Source organism: Xylaria bambusicola (genome assembly GCF_022495145.1).
Source record: "Xylaria bambusicola strain CBS 139988 unplaced genomic scaffold F5B22scaffold_3, whole genome shotgun sequence".
NCBI classification, from domain to species: domain Eukaryota; kingdom Fungi; phylum Ascomycota; class Sordariomycetes; order Xylariales; family Xylariaceae; genus Xylaria; species Xylaria bambusicola.
The window spans coordinates 466736-481215 of record NW_025953556.1 but is presented as its reverse complement, the minus strand read 5'-3'; the positions used below and the strand labels follow the sequence as shown (position 1 = coordinate 481215).

The 14480-nt window shown below is 49.6% G+C and overlaps 5 protein-coding genes across 5 annotated transcripts; 3 read left to right on the top strand and 2 right to left on the bottom strand.

Annotated features, from left to right (window-relative positions):
• The first annotated feature begins 668 nt into the window (after window positions 1-668).
• F5B22DRAFT_256121 (uncharacterized protein) lies at window positions 669-2744 on the top strand. The gene is made up of 2 exons (XM_047970045.1): window positions 669-1489; window positions 1545-2744. The coding sequence occupies exons 1-2, from the start codon at window positions 1046-1048 to the stop codon at window positions 2580-2582; spliced, it is 1482 nt and encodes a 493-aa protein (XP_047835201.1). The 5' UTR covers window positions 669-1045; the 3' UTR covers window positions 2583-2744.
• F5B22DRAFT_256051 (uncharacterized protein) lies at window positions 2745-4913 on the bottom strand. Its single transcript, XM_047970044.1, has 3 exons — window positions 4706-4913; window positions 4577-4643; window positions 2745-4526 (listed from the first exon to the last, which is right to left on the bottom strand). The coding sequence occupies exons 1-3, from the start codon at window positions 4714-4716 to the stop codon at window positions 2907-2909; spliced, it is 1698 nt and encodes a 565-aa protein (XP_047835200.1). The 5' UTR covers window positions 4717-4913; the 3' UTR covers window positions 2745-2906.
• Window positions 4914-5418: 505 nt separating this feature from the next.
• On the top strand, window positions 5419-7750 carry F5B22DRAFT_256034 (uncharacterized protein). Its single transcript, XM_047970043.1, has 4 exons — window positions 5419-6472; window positions 6530-6599; window positions 6650-7136; window positions 7200-7750. The coding sequence occupies exons 1-4, from the start codon at window positions 5527-5529 to the stop codon at window positions 7662-7664; spliced, it is 1968 nt and encodes a 655-aa protein (XP_047835199.1). The 5' UTR covers window positions 5419-5526; the 3' UTR covers window positions 7665-7750.
• Window positions 7751-8150: 400 nt separating this feature from the next.
• On the bottom strand, window positions 8151-8536 carry F5B22DRAFT_641995 (uncharacterized protein; the record flags this gene model as incomplete). The annotated part of the gene is made up of 3 exons (XM_047978061.1): window positions 8151-8236; window positions 8324-8451; window positions 8526-8536. 3 exons carry the CDS (start codon window positions 8534-8536, stop codon window positions 8151-8153), a joined length of 225 nt encoding a protein of 74 aa, XP_047835198.1.
• Window positions 8537-8822: 286 nt separating this feature from the next.
• Window positions 8823-12648, top strand: F5B22DRAFT_587938 (mRNA cleavage and polyadenylation specificity factor complex subunit). Its single transcript, XM_047973636.1, has 7 exons — window positions 8823-9086; window positions 9183-9893; window positions 10084-10249; window positions 10303-10433; window positions 10517-10723; window positions 10776-11124; window positions 11176-12648. The coding sequence occupies exons 2-7, from the start codon at window positions 9553-9555 to the stop codon at window positions 12196-12198; spliced, it is 2217 nt and encodes a 738-aa protein (XP_047835197.1). The 5' UTR covers window positions 8823-9086; window positions 9183-9552; the 3' UTR covers window positions 12199-12648.
• The last annotated feature ends 1832 nt before the right edge of the window (window positions 12649-14480 follow it).

The following is a 14480-nucleotide window of genomic DNA, read 5'->3' as shown; positions in this document are numbered from 1 at the left end:
TCCTTTTTTTTTTTTTTAAATCTAACCCCTTATTATTTTTAAAAAAGGTTTCTTTACACTGCGCGTTGTTATTTCCATCTTACGTTTTACATTGCCGTTGGTTTTTCCCCCCCCCCCCCCCCCCCCCCCTTTTTAGCACAGTGTTCATTCGGAAACTCTGTGCCAGTGTGTCCTGGGATCTTATATACTTGATGTTTGGATGGCAGGAGGGTGTGACACATCAGTGCCTTATTAATCACACCCTCTTCTAATATTGAAGTGTAGGTAGATCCTCGAGCACCGATGAGCATGGTCTCCTCATACTATGCCGTCCCATTTCGTCCAATAGTCTGGGGTCGGCGAAAATTATCAAACTTTTATTAAGTAAGCCGTCATAATAGCCACGCATTGGCATGCAGTGGAACGATGCTTGAAGCTCTAAGGTCCCCTTCGCCGCAGATCACGGACAGCGACGAGTGAGAGAGACGGTCGAGACGGTAGTTCCTTCATATGAGGGGGCGCTATGGCGACAACAAACAACCAGAATAAGGTGATGTCAAATGACCATTGGATTTCATAAAACCTGATCGCCAGCCCAGGGGCGTCAGGCCGCTTTTGCCGTGTCTTGTCATCCCCGGATTGTGATGTTCATCTCTTCTGCCTCCGCTTAGGCTGCCTTTCTTTCCCTTTCCTTCTCTCTTCCCTTGACCCTCTATCTAGTTGCTGGACACTTTATTTCTAATATTCGTTTCTTGCGCGAGTCGCTCTATTGAAGTATAGTCGATTTTGCAAAATCCTTTACCCTGATTTTCATATTGGTCTGCCGGTCAGCATTTACAACTTGTTGAGCAGTCACTAGTCCTACGTTCTCTACGCGTACTCAAATTCCTTTCATTTCTCGACGCGTATACTTAGTCTTATATACCCATTACGCTTCAGTTGGCCACGGTGCTTCTATACCAAAGCTACCAGGTATTTCCTATCTTAATCTCGGTCAAGCAAGGCCGAAACTAGAGCACGCATACATCCATACGTATCTAGTTTTTTTTTTTTTCCTCTCAACATTATGAGGCGCCCAAATTTCGCTACTGCAGTAGCGGTACTATTGGCAAGCAGTGTGTATGCTGTGCCTGCTGGAAATTCTGGCACACAGATCCTTCAACGAAGATTCGACGGCTTAACTCGGACATCGCAACAGGAATTCTCTGGAAGTGAGCGGCAAGGTGCCAATAACAAGGCAGGCCAGGAAGAGTCCTCGGAAAGGGGAAATAATGCTGGCGGCGAGGTACAGCAAGGGGATACTGGGAGTGCAGAGGGTGGTCTCGTAGCATTGCCGGGTGGACAAATCACGACTGGTGAACTACAGCCTCTCCCAGGAGCTACCACGGCGTCTGTCGTTCAGAGTACTGCAATAGCCGTTGAGACGTCGGCTGCTCTGGAGACGACTGCCGCTGCCGAAACTTCTGCTGTGGTTGAAATATCCACGGCACCGGAAGAAACGGCATCAGAGGTAAAAATTTCGGTTGTCTAGTTCAAAGAACCCAGCTAACACAAGAAACGCAAAGGAATCCACTCAGGTCATCGCCTCCAGTACTGCCATCCCGCTGCTTAACCCCATGGCTGGCGTGGAAACGACTTCAGCTGTGGAGCTTGTTCCTTTGCCAGGTGCAAGCACTACGGCAGCAGACGTGAGCACTATTGCGGGATCGAGCAGCGCCGCGGAATTAAACACGGCCACGGCAACTTCGATCGCCGGCTTTCAGACGATCGGTGCCGGCGTGGACGTAGGAACGGAGATCGCTTCCACCTCTGCGTTCGTCACCTCTATTACCTCAGAGTCGTCTGCACTGCTCGATGCTACTGAGACCGCGTCCGACGTAGCAACATCTTCATTGTCTGAGGTCGTCGAGGCTACATCCACAGCAGCAACGAGTGCCACCATCGGCGGCTTCGAGACTATCGGCGCAGGGGCAGATCTTTCCGCCTCCACGACGACAGCAGCACTACTATCCGAGGAGACACCCCTTGCAACCTCCGCCATATTCGCCAATGCCTCCGCCACAGCGGGTCTGGAAGCTGGCGTGACGTCCAGCGCCGCGGCAGTCGAGGAATCAAGCAGCGCCCTTCTCCAAACCCTCCCTGGATCCGCAGTCGCTTCGGGTTCGCTCGTCGCCCTGCCCACAACATTTGCGACCGCTACTGCTTCGGCTATCTTCGGTAACAGCAGCAGCATCGGCGCCGGTTCCGGGTCCGGTGCCAGCGGTGGTGCCGCGGCTTCGAGTGGTGCCTTGCAGCAACTCCCTGGGGCCGGCGCCACGGCTTCGGAGGGCAGTTTACAGCCGCTTCCTGGTGCTACGTCTGGCTCGACGGTGCTTACGGACACATTGGCCACCGCCACTGCGTCAGGGGCCGCTGGTGAGGCTTCAGAGTCGGCAGGGGCTTCCTCGGCGGCCGCGTCTCAGGAACTGGTGAGTCAGACCAGCTCCCCTGCTGGTGCGAGCACTAGTGTGGTGCCTGTTGGTCAGAATGCGGCATCCAGGGGCGCGGGCAATATCGTGCTTGTTAGTCTTGTTGCTGGCATTGTCGGATTCGTTGGGATGTGATCTTAAAATAGGTAAACCAAAAAAGGAGATTGCGTGGTGAGATACGGGAAGGCCAGATTGTTTGCAAGGGGTTGGCGTATGAAATCGATACATATATACATTTTTGGTGTTATATAGCTTCTGTCCTGGTTTACCCTAAGATGTTCTTTGCTGTACAGAACAAGGTCGATGGCGCGGCATAAGTGTGAATGATTAGGTATAAATGGCCACAATGATGAGGTACAACGTTACATTTAGGGTTCACCATTTCCATGCACTCATACCCAGATGAAATTAGATATAGCTGGACAGCTATCACACAGCCAGATGATTAAAGTATCTAACCTACGACGTCTTACTTTTTCTCCACTCGGCTGCTCTGCGAGCTCCTCGGCCCTTGGCCTTGCCTTTGATTGCACCCTTCTTTCCTTTTGTCTTGCCAAACTTGAGATCTTTGGGTTTGCCGTCCCTCGCACTGGCTCGGCGACCTTCAAAAATAAATTGTTCAGGGGGTTTGATTCCATTGTCAATCTCTTGACGCTGGTCTTTCCTCACTCGAAGCTTTTGGCGGTCACCTTTGAGTTCGCGTTGATGCTTGACTGCAGCAGAGCGACCAAGTAGTCTTCCTGCACGACCTGCCCGCGACTGCTGTTCTGGGGTAATTTTTGGCGTGTATTTCGTATTCTTGCTCTTAGCGCCAGTGCCGGTCGCGCTCTTTGCAGTTCGTTCCATTGCCAACGCCGTCTTACGTGGATCCTTAGCTCGGGATACTCGCAGGGCGCGCGGTAGCATGGGCGGAAATTTCTTCCCGTCTAGAAGAAGCGCAGACTCAACATCATTGCCATCATAGAATTGAACATATGCAAAACCCTTTCCGACACGAGTCTTATCATCCCGAGGTACGCGGACGCTCTCGACTTGGCCCGCGTGCTCTCCAAATATCCTCCACAGTCCTTCTTCTGTATCAGCAGGAACTTTGTGCCTCTTCTTCGTGACAGTTTCCCCATCGGCATTGGTATTTACCACTGTCTCGTCATCCACAAAGCCTAAATTCCCCACAAAGACACATCTTCGATGGTCGATAGCAGACGGATGAGCAACACTATCTACCCTTAAATGCCTATCTAAGATTACAGATCCATTGAGGGCCTTGAGGGCAGACCTACACGCTAAAGGGGTTGAGTAAACCGCATAAGCGTTCGTAGACTTAGTAGTAGCAGACATGACCGACTTTGTGATGAAAGCGGCACGTTTGGGCTTAGCGCCAGTAGAAAAAGGTGTTGAGCGAAATCGAATAGATTCAATTTTATGTGGTCCTGTTGAAGAGTCGAGGTCGGATAATGGTGTTTCAAGATGGGACGTTAGAAGTTTTTTCGCCTTGGGAGAGGTGACGGCTTCAATCGACACATTGCCGAGAAACAAGGTTCGATTTGCTTTGTCAAGTTCGATATCGACATGTTCATCTGGTTTCTGAAGTGATTCGTGAATTAAAGGCGTCTCATCGGAGGAGGATTCTTCAGCCTCGAGTTTCTCGGCTTCGGTAGCGGCAGAGATCTCGACTGCCTGCCCAGCCTCACCCTTAAGGCGCTTTTCTTTGCGATCAGCCCTCTCGTCCTCTTGAGCCAATTTCTGTAAATAAGCGCCTTCCAGATCATCATGGTCATCTCTTCGTTTCCTTTTGCGCTCTTTGCGTGGCGCTCGCGAGGCTGCGGGGGCGCTTTCTACTTCAGCTGCCTGTTCTTCGCTCTCGACGGATCGCGCGTCTTCTTCGTCTTCTATTCCAACCTCATCCAAGTCAACGTCGTCATCTTCAAATTCACTCAAAGAATTATCGGACTCGTTGTCTTGCTCGTCACTCGATGTCGTGGCGGAATCTCTAACGTCTGATTTCTCTGTAGCTTGTGGCTCTCTCTTTGGTAGCAGCTCTGCATAGCGATCTTTCGAAGGCGCTACTACTGGGCCAAGCTGTGAAGTGGTCAGTCCGGGAGAAATGTCTGTTGCACTATAAGACATACACTGCTTGCGAAGAGAGCATTCAGAGTGGGGTCCAGAGCCGTGCTCGGAGCTGCTAAGCCAGGTTTTCTACAACAAAAGTCAGTTGATTAGCCAGGATAACATTGTTTTTGAAGCTAATATATCCTCACATTTTCACCATTGCTTATCCGTTGCAGGTTTTGGGTGCTCTATCGATTGGCGCGTGTCTGTAGACCATTCGCGTATTGTTAGAAAAAAAAAAGCTACGATATCTAAGATGTCTACAACCTTACAGAACGCAGTGGAGCACAGGCTATCAGATTTCCATTTTTCTTTATCTTATCGGAGCCGGCTTTACCCAATACAGGCAAGCATCAGCTATCCCTGGACTATTAGTAGGTCAGCTAGCTCGGCTAGTACTGGCCTGCCATTGGCAACTACTCGCTGCAAGTAGGTAGGCAGTACAGCACTGAGTTGTCGGGTCAGCTGCTGGAAAGTCGTCCGCCCTTATCGATAGCAGCGCTCCTGCTCTCGGCCGCCAAATGCCGTAACGTAACCGTCCCTAGCGACTTGGGGTCATTGGGGCGCGCAGCAGCAGCGCCGGATTTTGGTTAGGTCTTCTTCTCCTTCAGTAAGAGCGCAACGTGATCGCTCCGGTTCCTCTTCTCTTCTGCTCACTTGCACCATTCGAAAGGACTGGCTCGGCCAGCCCTGAATATATTTGTTCCGCGACACCGTATCACACAGTCTACATTGGTCGAAATCTTTTCTCATGCTCAATACAACCGAATCTCTGAGCTCATCCGCGTCCCCATCATCTTCATTTCACCTCTTGTTTCTCCTGCAAAACTCTCCGAAAAGCTACTACCACTTGACGCCTCCCACATCGCGATTCTACCCAACATCTTCATGACTCTACCTTGAAGTTGTAACCACCACATTCTATCGGTCTGTGTCAAACTTGCGGAACCTCTGCATTCTCAATCACGCAATGGCGACGGGCGACACGGCGCCTCCGCCTCTCTCGATTCCTCCCCCGCAGATCGAGCCGCTCTCAGACGACGACGGGTCTAGCCCCCTCAGCGATGTCGAGGATAAAGACGAGGATCCCGACGATCTACATGACGAGGATCGTCTAACGAACAACGAGCAAGATGATTCCAGCTTCCCTGACAATCAGTCTGACGCGAACGATACTGAAGCGGAAACGGAACGTCTCTATGACACCCCCCAGCAGACCATACGGCATAAGGATGTTGACCTTGACAAACCAGCGGACACAGCGGTGTACGAACGCACTCCGAGCAAGTTGCGGCAAGAAGCCAATGTGGCCCACCGAGACGGCGAGCATCAAGATACGCCCTTGTCCGACGACGATGTCTCGATGGCCTCTAGCCCCCCTACGCAACCAACAAACCACCCCAAGAAACTAGCCTCGCCAACCTTGGATATACTAGCAGAAGCAGCTGCGACGCAAGAAGCCGAGAGCAGGAAGCGCAAGCGGTCTTTGCCCATCGAAGCTACTGAGATTGACCACTCACTACGAAAACGCGCTGCGTCTATCCCTGAGGCAGGTGAAGTCCCAGTTGATGGCGAGGCGGTAATGGCAGATGAGGATGACCCGTCTCTGAACACGAATAGTGGGGAGCAATCTGCTGACGAGGCCGTCGATACGACGGCGGGTGACGAAGAACCAGAGCCGGATGAGCCTGTTCAGCGAGCACCATCAAATCATCTTCCTAATACCAGAAAGAGCACCCGTAGTAGTTCAAAAAAGCTCAAAGATGCCAGTGAAGCAGCTGAGGCGGGTGTGCCTACCGGAGAATCGTTGGACGGTACAGTTCCCGAAGAAGATGAAGCGCATACCGGCGAAGACGAGCATATGGAGGTTGACGTAGATGAGGAGGCAGAAGCAGCCGCAAAAAATGAAGAAGAACGTATGGCAAGGTCACTGGCAATTTCCCTGGACAGAGACACTGACTCCACTACCATAGTTGAAAGGAAAAGGGCTGCCTTCGAACAACTTAGTTTGATTGAGAAGCGATTTGCGACATTTAGAGAAAAGTGAGATCCGAGCCTTCACGCCTCGTTGAAGAATGCTAACCCTTCCTTAGGCTTTATGAGGAACGGCTAGAGCAGTTAAATAGGGAAGAAGCCATGTTGCGGTCCGATAACCCAACACATCCAGATTACCTCGCGATGATGCGCTGCGTCGATGCGCGGAGAGATGAAAGGCTGCGCATAGCTGATCGCGAGCTTGAACTCAAAATAGAAGCTTCAGAGAGATGGGCGGTAGCACGACGAGCTCAAATACACTCCCAGTTTTTCCAAGCAGTAAGAGAATCGCGAGAAAGAATATTAGCAGAGCTTGGTCAGCACTGGTATGACATACAACACGAACGAAGAAAGAACGCCAACAATATCCCCGAATACGGTATTCGCTTTCCTAAAAATTCTTCCCAGCGCCTACGTGATGCTCTTTCGTACAACAGAGAAGTTTCAATCCTTGCGGGTATTGCGAAATACGAAGGTATGCCCGCCGCTCCTGACATGCAGGGCGCCAACCCTCAAGAGCTAGAAGACGATTTTGACGCCATCAATGTAAGTTTTGGATGTGTCTCACAAAGGTCGATAAACCACTCGTTGCTAACGTATGAGAAATAGAGAAATAGGCATCACCCACCACGGCATGCTTTGCCAAGGCCAATATATGCTGATTATGGGGGTGTACCCCTCGGAGAAGCACTTGGACCTGCCGGCGCACAGTTTCTTGAGCAAACTCCTTGGGCCAACCCAAATCATCCTTCAAACGCACATCTTTTGCAGCGACAACACACAAATCAACATGAACCACATATGCTTAATGCCTTATCGGGCGCGTCAGCCGAGCCTCGACGAGTCTCGAACCAGCCGAACCCGTTCGCCATATCCTCAGATTCCCAACCTTATAACGGCCATGCCAAACCGTCAAAAGGCATAACCAGGCAACAAACCACTTCACCTGAAGTCACACGCGCAGCAAATTTACTGGAGCAGACGAGGACTTTGGGTAGGGGGGCGGTGACTCCTAATACAAGCGAGAACCATCATCCTCGTAATTATTCCGGAGCCACGGCTGTGACCTCATAGACTGTCGCATTGAGGAACCGAAATTAGCGGAAGGAGGCATTTTGCATTGAATACATAGCGGATGACGACCATATTATACCTTATGATACCAGGTGCATTGCTATTTTGTATGAAGCGCCGTGAGCTGTGATTGACTATAGGCGTTGAGGATTGAATTGCTCACGGGGGAGTTATGTCGGGAGCAAGATTGGGGTGCATTCTTGTTGCTTATTATGGATACAAGGCAGGTTTACCTTGTTTATGGTACAGTGCGATGTTGGTCGCCGTTTATGTAGATACACAAGCTCCCTGTGGCGTTTTGAAAGGGAGCCAACTTGCTAGGGGGCTCGGTTTTGGGCCTATGATACCATCTATTTGCTTCTGAATCACACTCGTAGACAATGACTCCGGACCTCCGCCACTGCTTTGTAGAGTGATAGATGCGCCTAATATTACGCATGATGAATGGCGTCGTATTGCAGCGTGAGTTTTGCTTAGCGAATGAAATCATCTTTGAGATGACTGCACAGGTGCGTCGGGGACCTTGACGTCTTCGAACTCGTCTTGGCCGATAGCTCGAATAGTGTAAATGTCTAGCCAATTAACAAGGCGTATTAGCCGTCCGTATATACTTCATCTTGTGCGCACGTGTGCAATAAAATGAGTTGGCAAAGGCTTACAAATGCCTATGGTGAAGGCAGCAATGGCGGAACCGACGACGGCATTCTTGACGAGGTATGGTTTCCGGGCCCTGATGAGAGCGGGCGATTGGCGGAATTGGCGGTCGTAGTAGGATGAGCTCCCAAATCTAAGGACAAGGCGCCAGTGTTAGCTTTTGGGAGATACGCAACAGAGCTAACAGGACATAGAATCGTGAATTACCCAAATGGCATTTTGAATGTCTTCTCGCCTGGTCGGTGGTAAATTGTTGGAGGGTATGTAGTTAGTTTAACATGCAATAACGGCAACGAGCCTCCAAACCTTCTTGGGAGAGCCGCTGGTAAGGCTGGCTATGCTATGTACATAGGTACTTTTTGACCCGCTAGGTACATACTTACTGAAGTGAGGTACATAGTGCTACCTAATTTAGGTAGCTTCATGTGCCTAGCGTAGGTACCCAGTACCTACTTCCCTACCTACATACTGGATACCTAAGGTTAGGTAGGTATGCACATCATCAGATGCCTGTGTAGGCATTTAGTAGGTCCTACCTAGGAAAACAGGCAGGTACTACCTACCTGTACCTGGGCTGCAGTAGCTCTCAATGTCTTCGCGTCCAAATCTTGACTTAGCATGTCATGGGCTTGAATTCTTTCTTGATAACTTTTACATTCCTTCCCAACAACTCCCAATCGTAAGGCATCTGCCCTGCCGACTACTAACACCATATTGAGGCCTTAATTTGCTTAGATGCATCCACAGAAGACGATATTGCGGTGACTGGTGAGTCTCGATGATGTATGCGACAGACGCGTGCATGCGACGCAAATCGCAGTAGTAGTGGGTTGAGAGACGCCTCCAACTGACATCACCAAGCAGAGACCAGAAGAACCACCAAGCCTTACTACAACGACTTCATCTTGTTCGCATCCTCGTCTAACTCACCATAAACGCCTCTGCTTCCAGCGGCCCTGATATCCGTACATGTCAGCACCAATTGCTCGACAGTCGACATCGACTAACCACCCCCCAGCCTCAGCTGGCATTAACGCATTGTCCCTTGCCTTGTTTTTCCCATCTCTACCCCCCCATCGTCGAGCGCCCCAACAGTAACAAAGACCTCAACCTCTGCTTTGATGTGTTCGGGGTATACCTCCTGTTGCCATCCGTAGTTCCCTCCAGACCTTCCTGTCTCTCCTCAGGTTGGTTGTCTAGCGTAGCTTGAGTTAGTTCCGCGCATGCTGTCAACATGGCAACCTCTCCTCAGTTGTCCGTGGCCGACCAGATACGCCAACTGGATGGCGCACGGAAGCTGGTCCTAAAGGATGTTTCATATTATCCACAGGTCATTCAAGCTACTATACCTATTATTGGCCCCTCCTCCCATGTCGAGTTCCGGAGATGGGGTGCCGACTTTCTCGCTGAAGCGTTTTCTACTCCCGCCGTCCCTCTCAGTGGCAGGGAGACTTTGGCCCTGACAGTTCTCGACACATTAAAGTCACTGGTGGAGGACCCTAAGCAGGATGTTTTGGTCTTGCGGTCTGTGATACAAGCTGCAGCTAGCATATATCCGCTAGCTATGCGGTGGATGTAGGTACCCCTTATCGCTCCATATTGTAGCCTTGTCTGTAGACCTTGCCGCAACCTTAGTCTGTGACTTCGTGTGCAGCTCTTTTCTTTGACCATTATCGCCATTGTTTTTCATCGGCCTGCCAGGTTGCCTGCTGTTGTTGTTGTTGTTCAAGAAGGGGCCTATTGCTGACCTCAAGGTTTTTGTTAGAATAAACAATGCTTACGATTTTCCTACATGGGGGAAAATGACAGCTATCAAAACAAGAATAAGGGATATTTGGGATACTGCTCCCCTAACAGTACGGATATGTTGCATCAAATTTGTACAAAGGGTAGTATTGGCACACACCTCAAGTGTGAACCCCGAGCCAAGAGTACGAGTTCCATTTCAAGCTGCTGTTGAGCCATCGCTAACTCCCTATCACAGCGCGGCGATCCGCTTGATATCTCCCGCAATATGGTACCCCCTAATCACTCAGTGCTAGATGGTGAACAATTGGAAGCTGAGGCTTCTGGGCTTCTGGATCGAATGCTGGGTGTTTTAGAGGATGAGACTAGGTGCGTATACTCCTTTCATTCTTTCTTACTGCACCTTATTTACACAACAGAGACTGTGGCTGACACTTTCATCATTTCTCCAGCGACCCATTGTTGGTTGATGCAACTTTAAATACTCTATCCATCCTAGTTCGCCAACGACCAAAAACATCTCCCCGTATTATATCAACATTATTCAACTTCAATCCCTTAAGATTAGCGACAACCACTCCATTAACGCCTAAAACCAAGGTCCTAGTGAAGTCGATGGAAAAGACAACAAGGATGTTGCTCACGCATCTATATCGACGGTCAGTTCTTCCAACCTAATCATTCATTCCTAGTGTTAACATATCTAAATAGGGACGTCCACAACCCTTTGGCAGGTCGAATGCAACAACATGTTGAGCGGCTCGCGCGGTCACGAGCTGAGATTTTCGACGAAAATGGGCGAAAGCGCGTAATGGTTGACCAGGCTAGTGCCGGTGAAGCGAAACGTCAACGCATGGCAACTCTGTCTAGTCAGCCCCAGATCGAAATCACGCCCTTAAAGCCGGGAGAAAATACATTGGCTCAGATCTTCACATTCACTAATAATGATGGGTTGAAGAATTTCAACGTGAGCGATGCGATTCCAGCACCACTAGCTGCCAAAATTAGTGTGCGAACTATTGCTCAACTTGACACCGAAATCCTCCAACGCGCCATTGATGTAAGTAATTATGCTCTAAACTCCTATGAGTCCAGACTGATATATAAATAGGGTGTCCGAGCCCGTTTCACGGCTTTCCAAGAAGCTCATCAACAACCGCTGAACCCTGAGACTGCTCCTTTAGGTATAGAAGAGGATGACGATGACTACGAGCCAGACTATTATGCTGCTGAAGATACCGAACAACTTATGAATAAACTTGACTCGTCACCTTCAGACGAGAGGCGAGATTTGCAGGCGCCAGTGCTTGGTGCCTTAGCGCTGCCAGCCTTTAAACTTCCTCCACCATCGCCATTAGACCCAGAACAAGCCGCGAGAGTTGGTCAAGGTGCTATTGCACGCGTCTTTGGTACCATGCAAACTCTCGAAGACCCCACTACGAAGAAGTCCAAGGCCGGTTTAAACAGACTTGCAGCTAGCTCATATGACCGCGACTCGTGGATAACCGTAATAACCCGTTTAGCTACACGCGCAACTGCCGGTCTCGATGGTATTTCCGTCAAAGATGAACATAACGCCCTTGCGGCACCTACTGTTAGCATGAGTGACAGTATACGGGAAATGTTGTATGCCTACGTAATGGAAGACTTCAGAAAACGTATCGATGTGGCCGTTACTTGGCTGACCGAGGAATGGTATAAAGAGCGCGTACAGCACCGCTTTTCTTCATCTCCTAATGAACCACATGATGCTCCTGCAAACTACGAAAAGTGGACGCTTCGTTTAGTTGATGGGTTCTTCTCGTATCTGCATTCGCAGGACAAAGTCCTGACCCGTTTTTTAAGCGAATTACCTGAGCTCACCGTCTCAATACTCGCGAGAGTTAAGCTCCTATGTCGCGACCCGAGTTTAGTCAACCTCGCCCTTACGAGTTTATACTATCTTGTCATTTTTCGCCCTCCAGTTAGGGACATTGCCCTCGACACGGTCCAGGATATTTGGACTGAGTACGAAGATGCGCGACCCACGGCTGCTAAATATTTGCAAAAGTGGCGCCCTGGATTCGTAGAGTCAGCCCAGCAAGGCACAGGTAGCACACCTGTAGGGGCCAACGGCTCGATTGTGGCGACGTGATACCCGGAGAGAATATGTCGCTTGACGAACAGCCTGAGCATGTTTATTTTTATGGTGTACAATATTGGCTTCGTGATGGTAGGACGGGATGCAGCTAGGCTCGAGTCAAGAGTTTATTCTAGGCCCAGCTTTGACAACAGATGATCTAAGGCATGGCGTTTGGGAAAGGCGGTTACATGTACATCCTATGGCCACGAGCAGGGGCTTGTACATGAAAAGCAGGATCAGGGTTTACAGAGGACGCTTTGATTGAGGGCCATTGTTGGTTGCGCATATTCGGCCTCTACATACCAGTGTGCATCAATAATATAGTCATTAAGATATTTGATATCAGAATAGATTTAGAACTCGATCTCTTGTAGTTTGACGGAGAAATCACTGCATGAGTTCTGCATTGTACTATCTCATCTTGCCTCGAGCATTAGTTGGCACCTAATTCGCACCATCGACAAAAAATTTATATCTATCTTTTCTAAGTCTAGAGTTTCCCCTTCTCGACTACGATTTATCAACATGGTTTCGGAATCCTCAGCCAGCAAGCCTACATTCGGTAAATAAGCTTTGCATAAACGTCATTCTAATTAATATATGGTTGTCATGCAAGAATAGACATTTCGTGACATAGAAATCACCACTGCACTAATTTCCTTTTTTTTAATGGCATCCTCTTTTCCTCTCTCCTTTGCTTTTGGCTTTACCTTACTCTTTTATCCTTTCTTCTTTCACAAGTTCCCGGTCCTGATTTGGACGCCAAGCGCGCCAACTTTTACAATTGACCTGGTGTTCGTAAGTAAAACACATAGGCATAGCACGTAGACAAGAATACCGTCCCTCCACTTTCGTGCCGTATGCATAGGTAGCCGTCAATCAAGCATAGCACTACACCACGTACCGTAGTAGTGAAAGTTCGTTCCGCCGCACCAGGGGTAAAGGGGCGGGTTGTGTGTGTCGCGAGTTGGGACAGAGCCGGACCCCGAATCGAATGGGATAATTTCTCCACCCTCCACTACCGATTGCTGGACGCCCGGAGAAGACAGGGCAGGACTACATCTGCTGTTGAAAAGTATTGTCTATGGTTGAACGGGTTTCAAGACCCGACTTCGTAATTTAAAAAGCCACGGCTATTTGCTAACGTTCATTGAGTTAGAATCACAGTAAAAATGCAACTGGCCCGGTTTCGAATAAATCTCAATTTATCTCCTAGTGCTTAGCTGTACTAGAAGTTGTGCGTGGCAAATTAACGGTTTTCGAGTTTGTTACGCCGTATTGACCTACCTACCTTAACTAGACAATTATACCAATGTCCTCGGAAATGTAGAACTTATTGCTACTTGTTAAGAGATGGCATATCATTTCAATATTGTATTGCGAACAGACGTTGGTTGGGTTTTCATTTACAAATCGTACCTCAGCAACTAATTGCCTCTGAACTACCGGCGAGCTAGGTTACCTAGCAAACTTAAACTTAAGGTACAGTAGCAGTACCTCTGAGATAGGTTTTACCATCCCGAACCGGAATGGGAAGGCAACCTGAGCCACGCCGCTTTTAGCCTGAGCCTGAGCCCTGTCCTGAGCAAGACCCGCTTTTCATAGCCCCATACGAACAAAAATCTGCATAATCTCCAATACACGTACTTAGCATAAGTGCATAAAAACAAAAATAAAAACCGTTTATTGTAAAACGGGTTTTAATACGCCTTCTAGGACAGTCCGTCTGAGCGACTTCCTAGGAAGTCGCTCGAACATAACAAAACACAAAACGTAAGCCTTGCTTCCCACTACCCTCCTATTAATCCATCTACGCCGACAACGCCGTCCGCATCGCTGGAATCACGTGCGTCGCCCACACACCACCACCGACGTCCTATCGCGCTGCTTGCCCCGATCTCGTTTCCGTCGCCCGCTATGTCTTCTAGACCTCCTCCATTTTCTGGCCCTGTGGTTTACCAGGCGAGGATCAACGAAGACGGATAGTACGTCCCGATGACTGTTGGACTGCTATGTACTAGGTGCCAATTTATTAAAGTGGACTTCTTCAACGGCCCTGTGATCCAGGTACCATGCCTCTACGCCGATCACATCTAGAAGATTGTTCAGCAAGAGTGCTTGTGGTAAGTCCTTTGTCTTCACACTGGAAATGCTGTGATGGTATCCTTGCGTGCTGATCAACCGTATATAGTGCCAAATGCCTAAGATACCTAGGGGGGGGGGGGGGGGGGGGGGGGGGGGGGGGCGGGGGGGGGGGGCGGGCGGGGGGGGGGGGGGGGGGCGGGGGGCCGGGG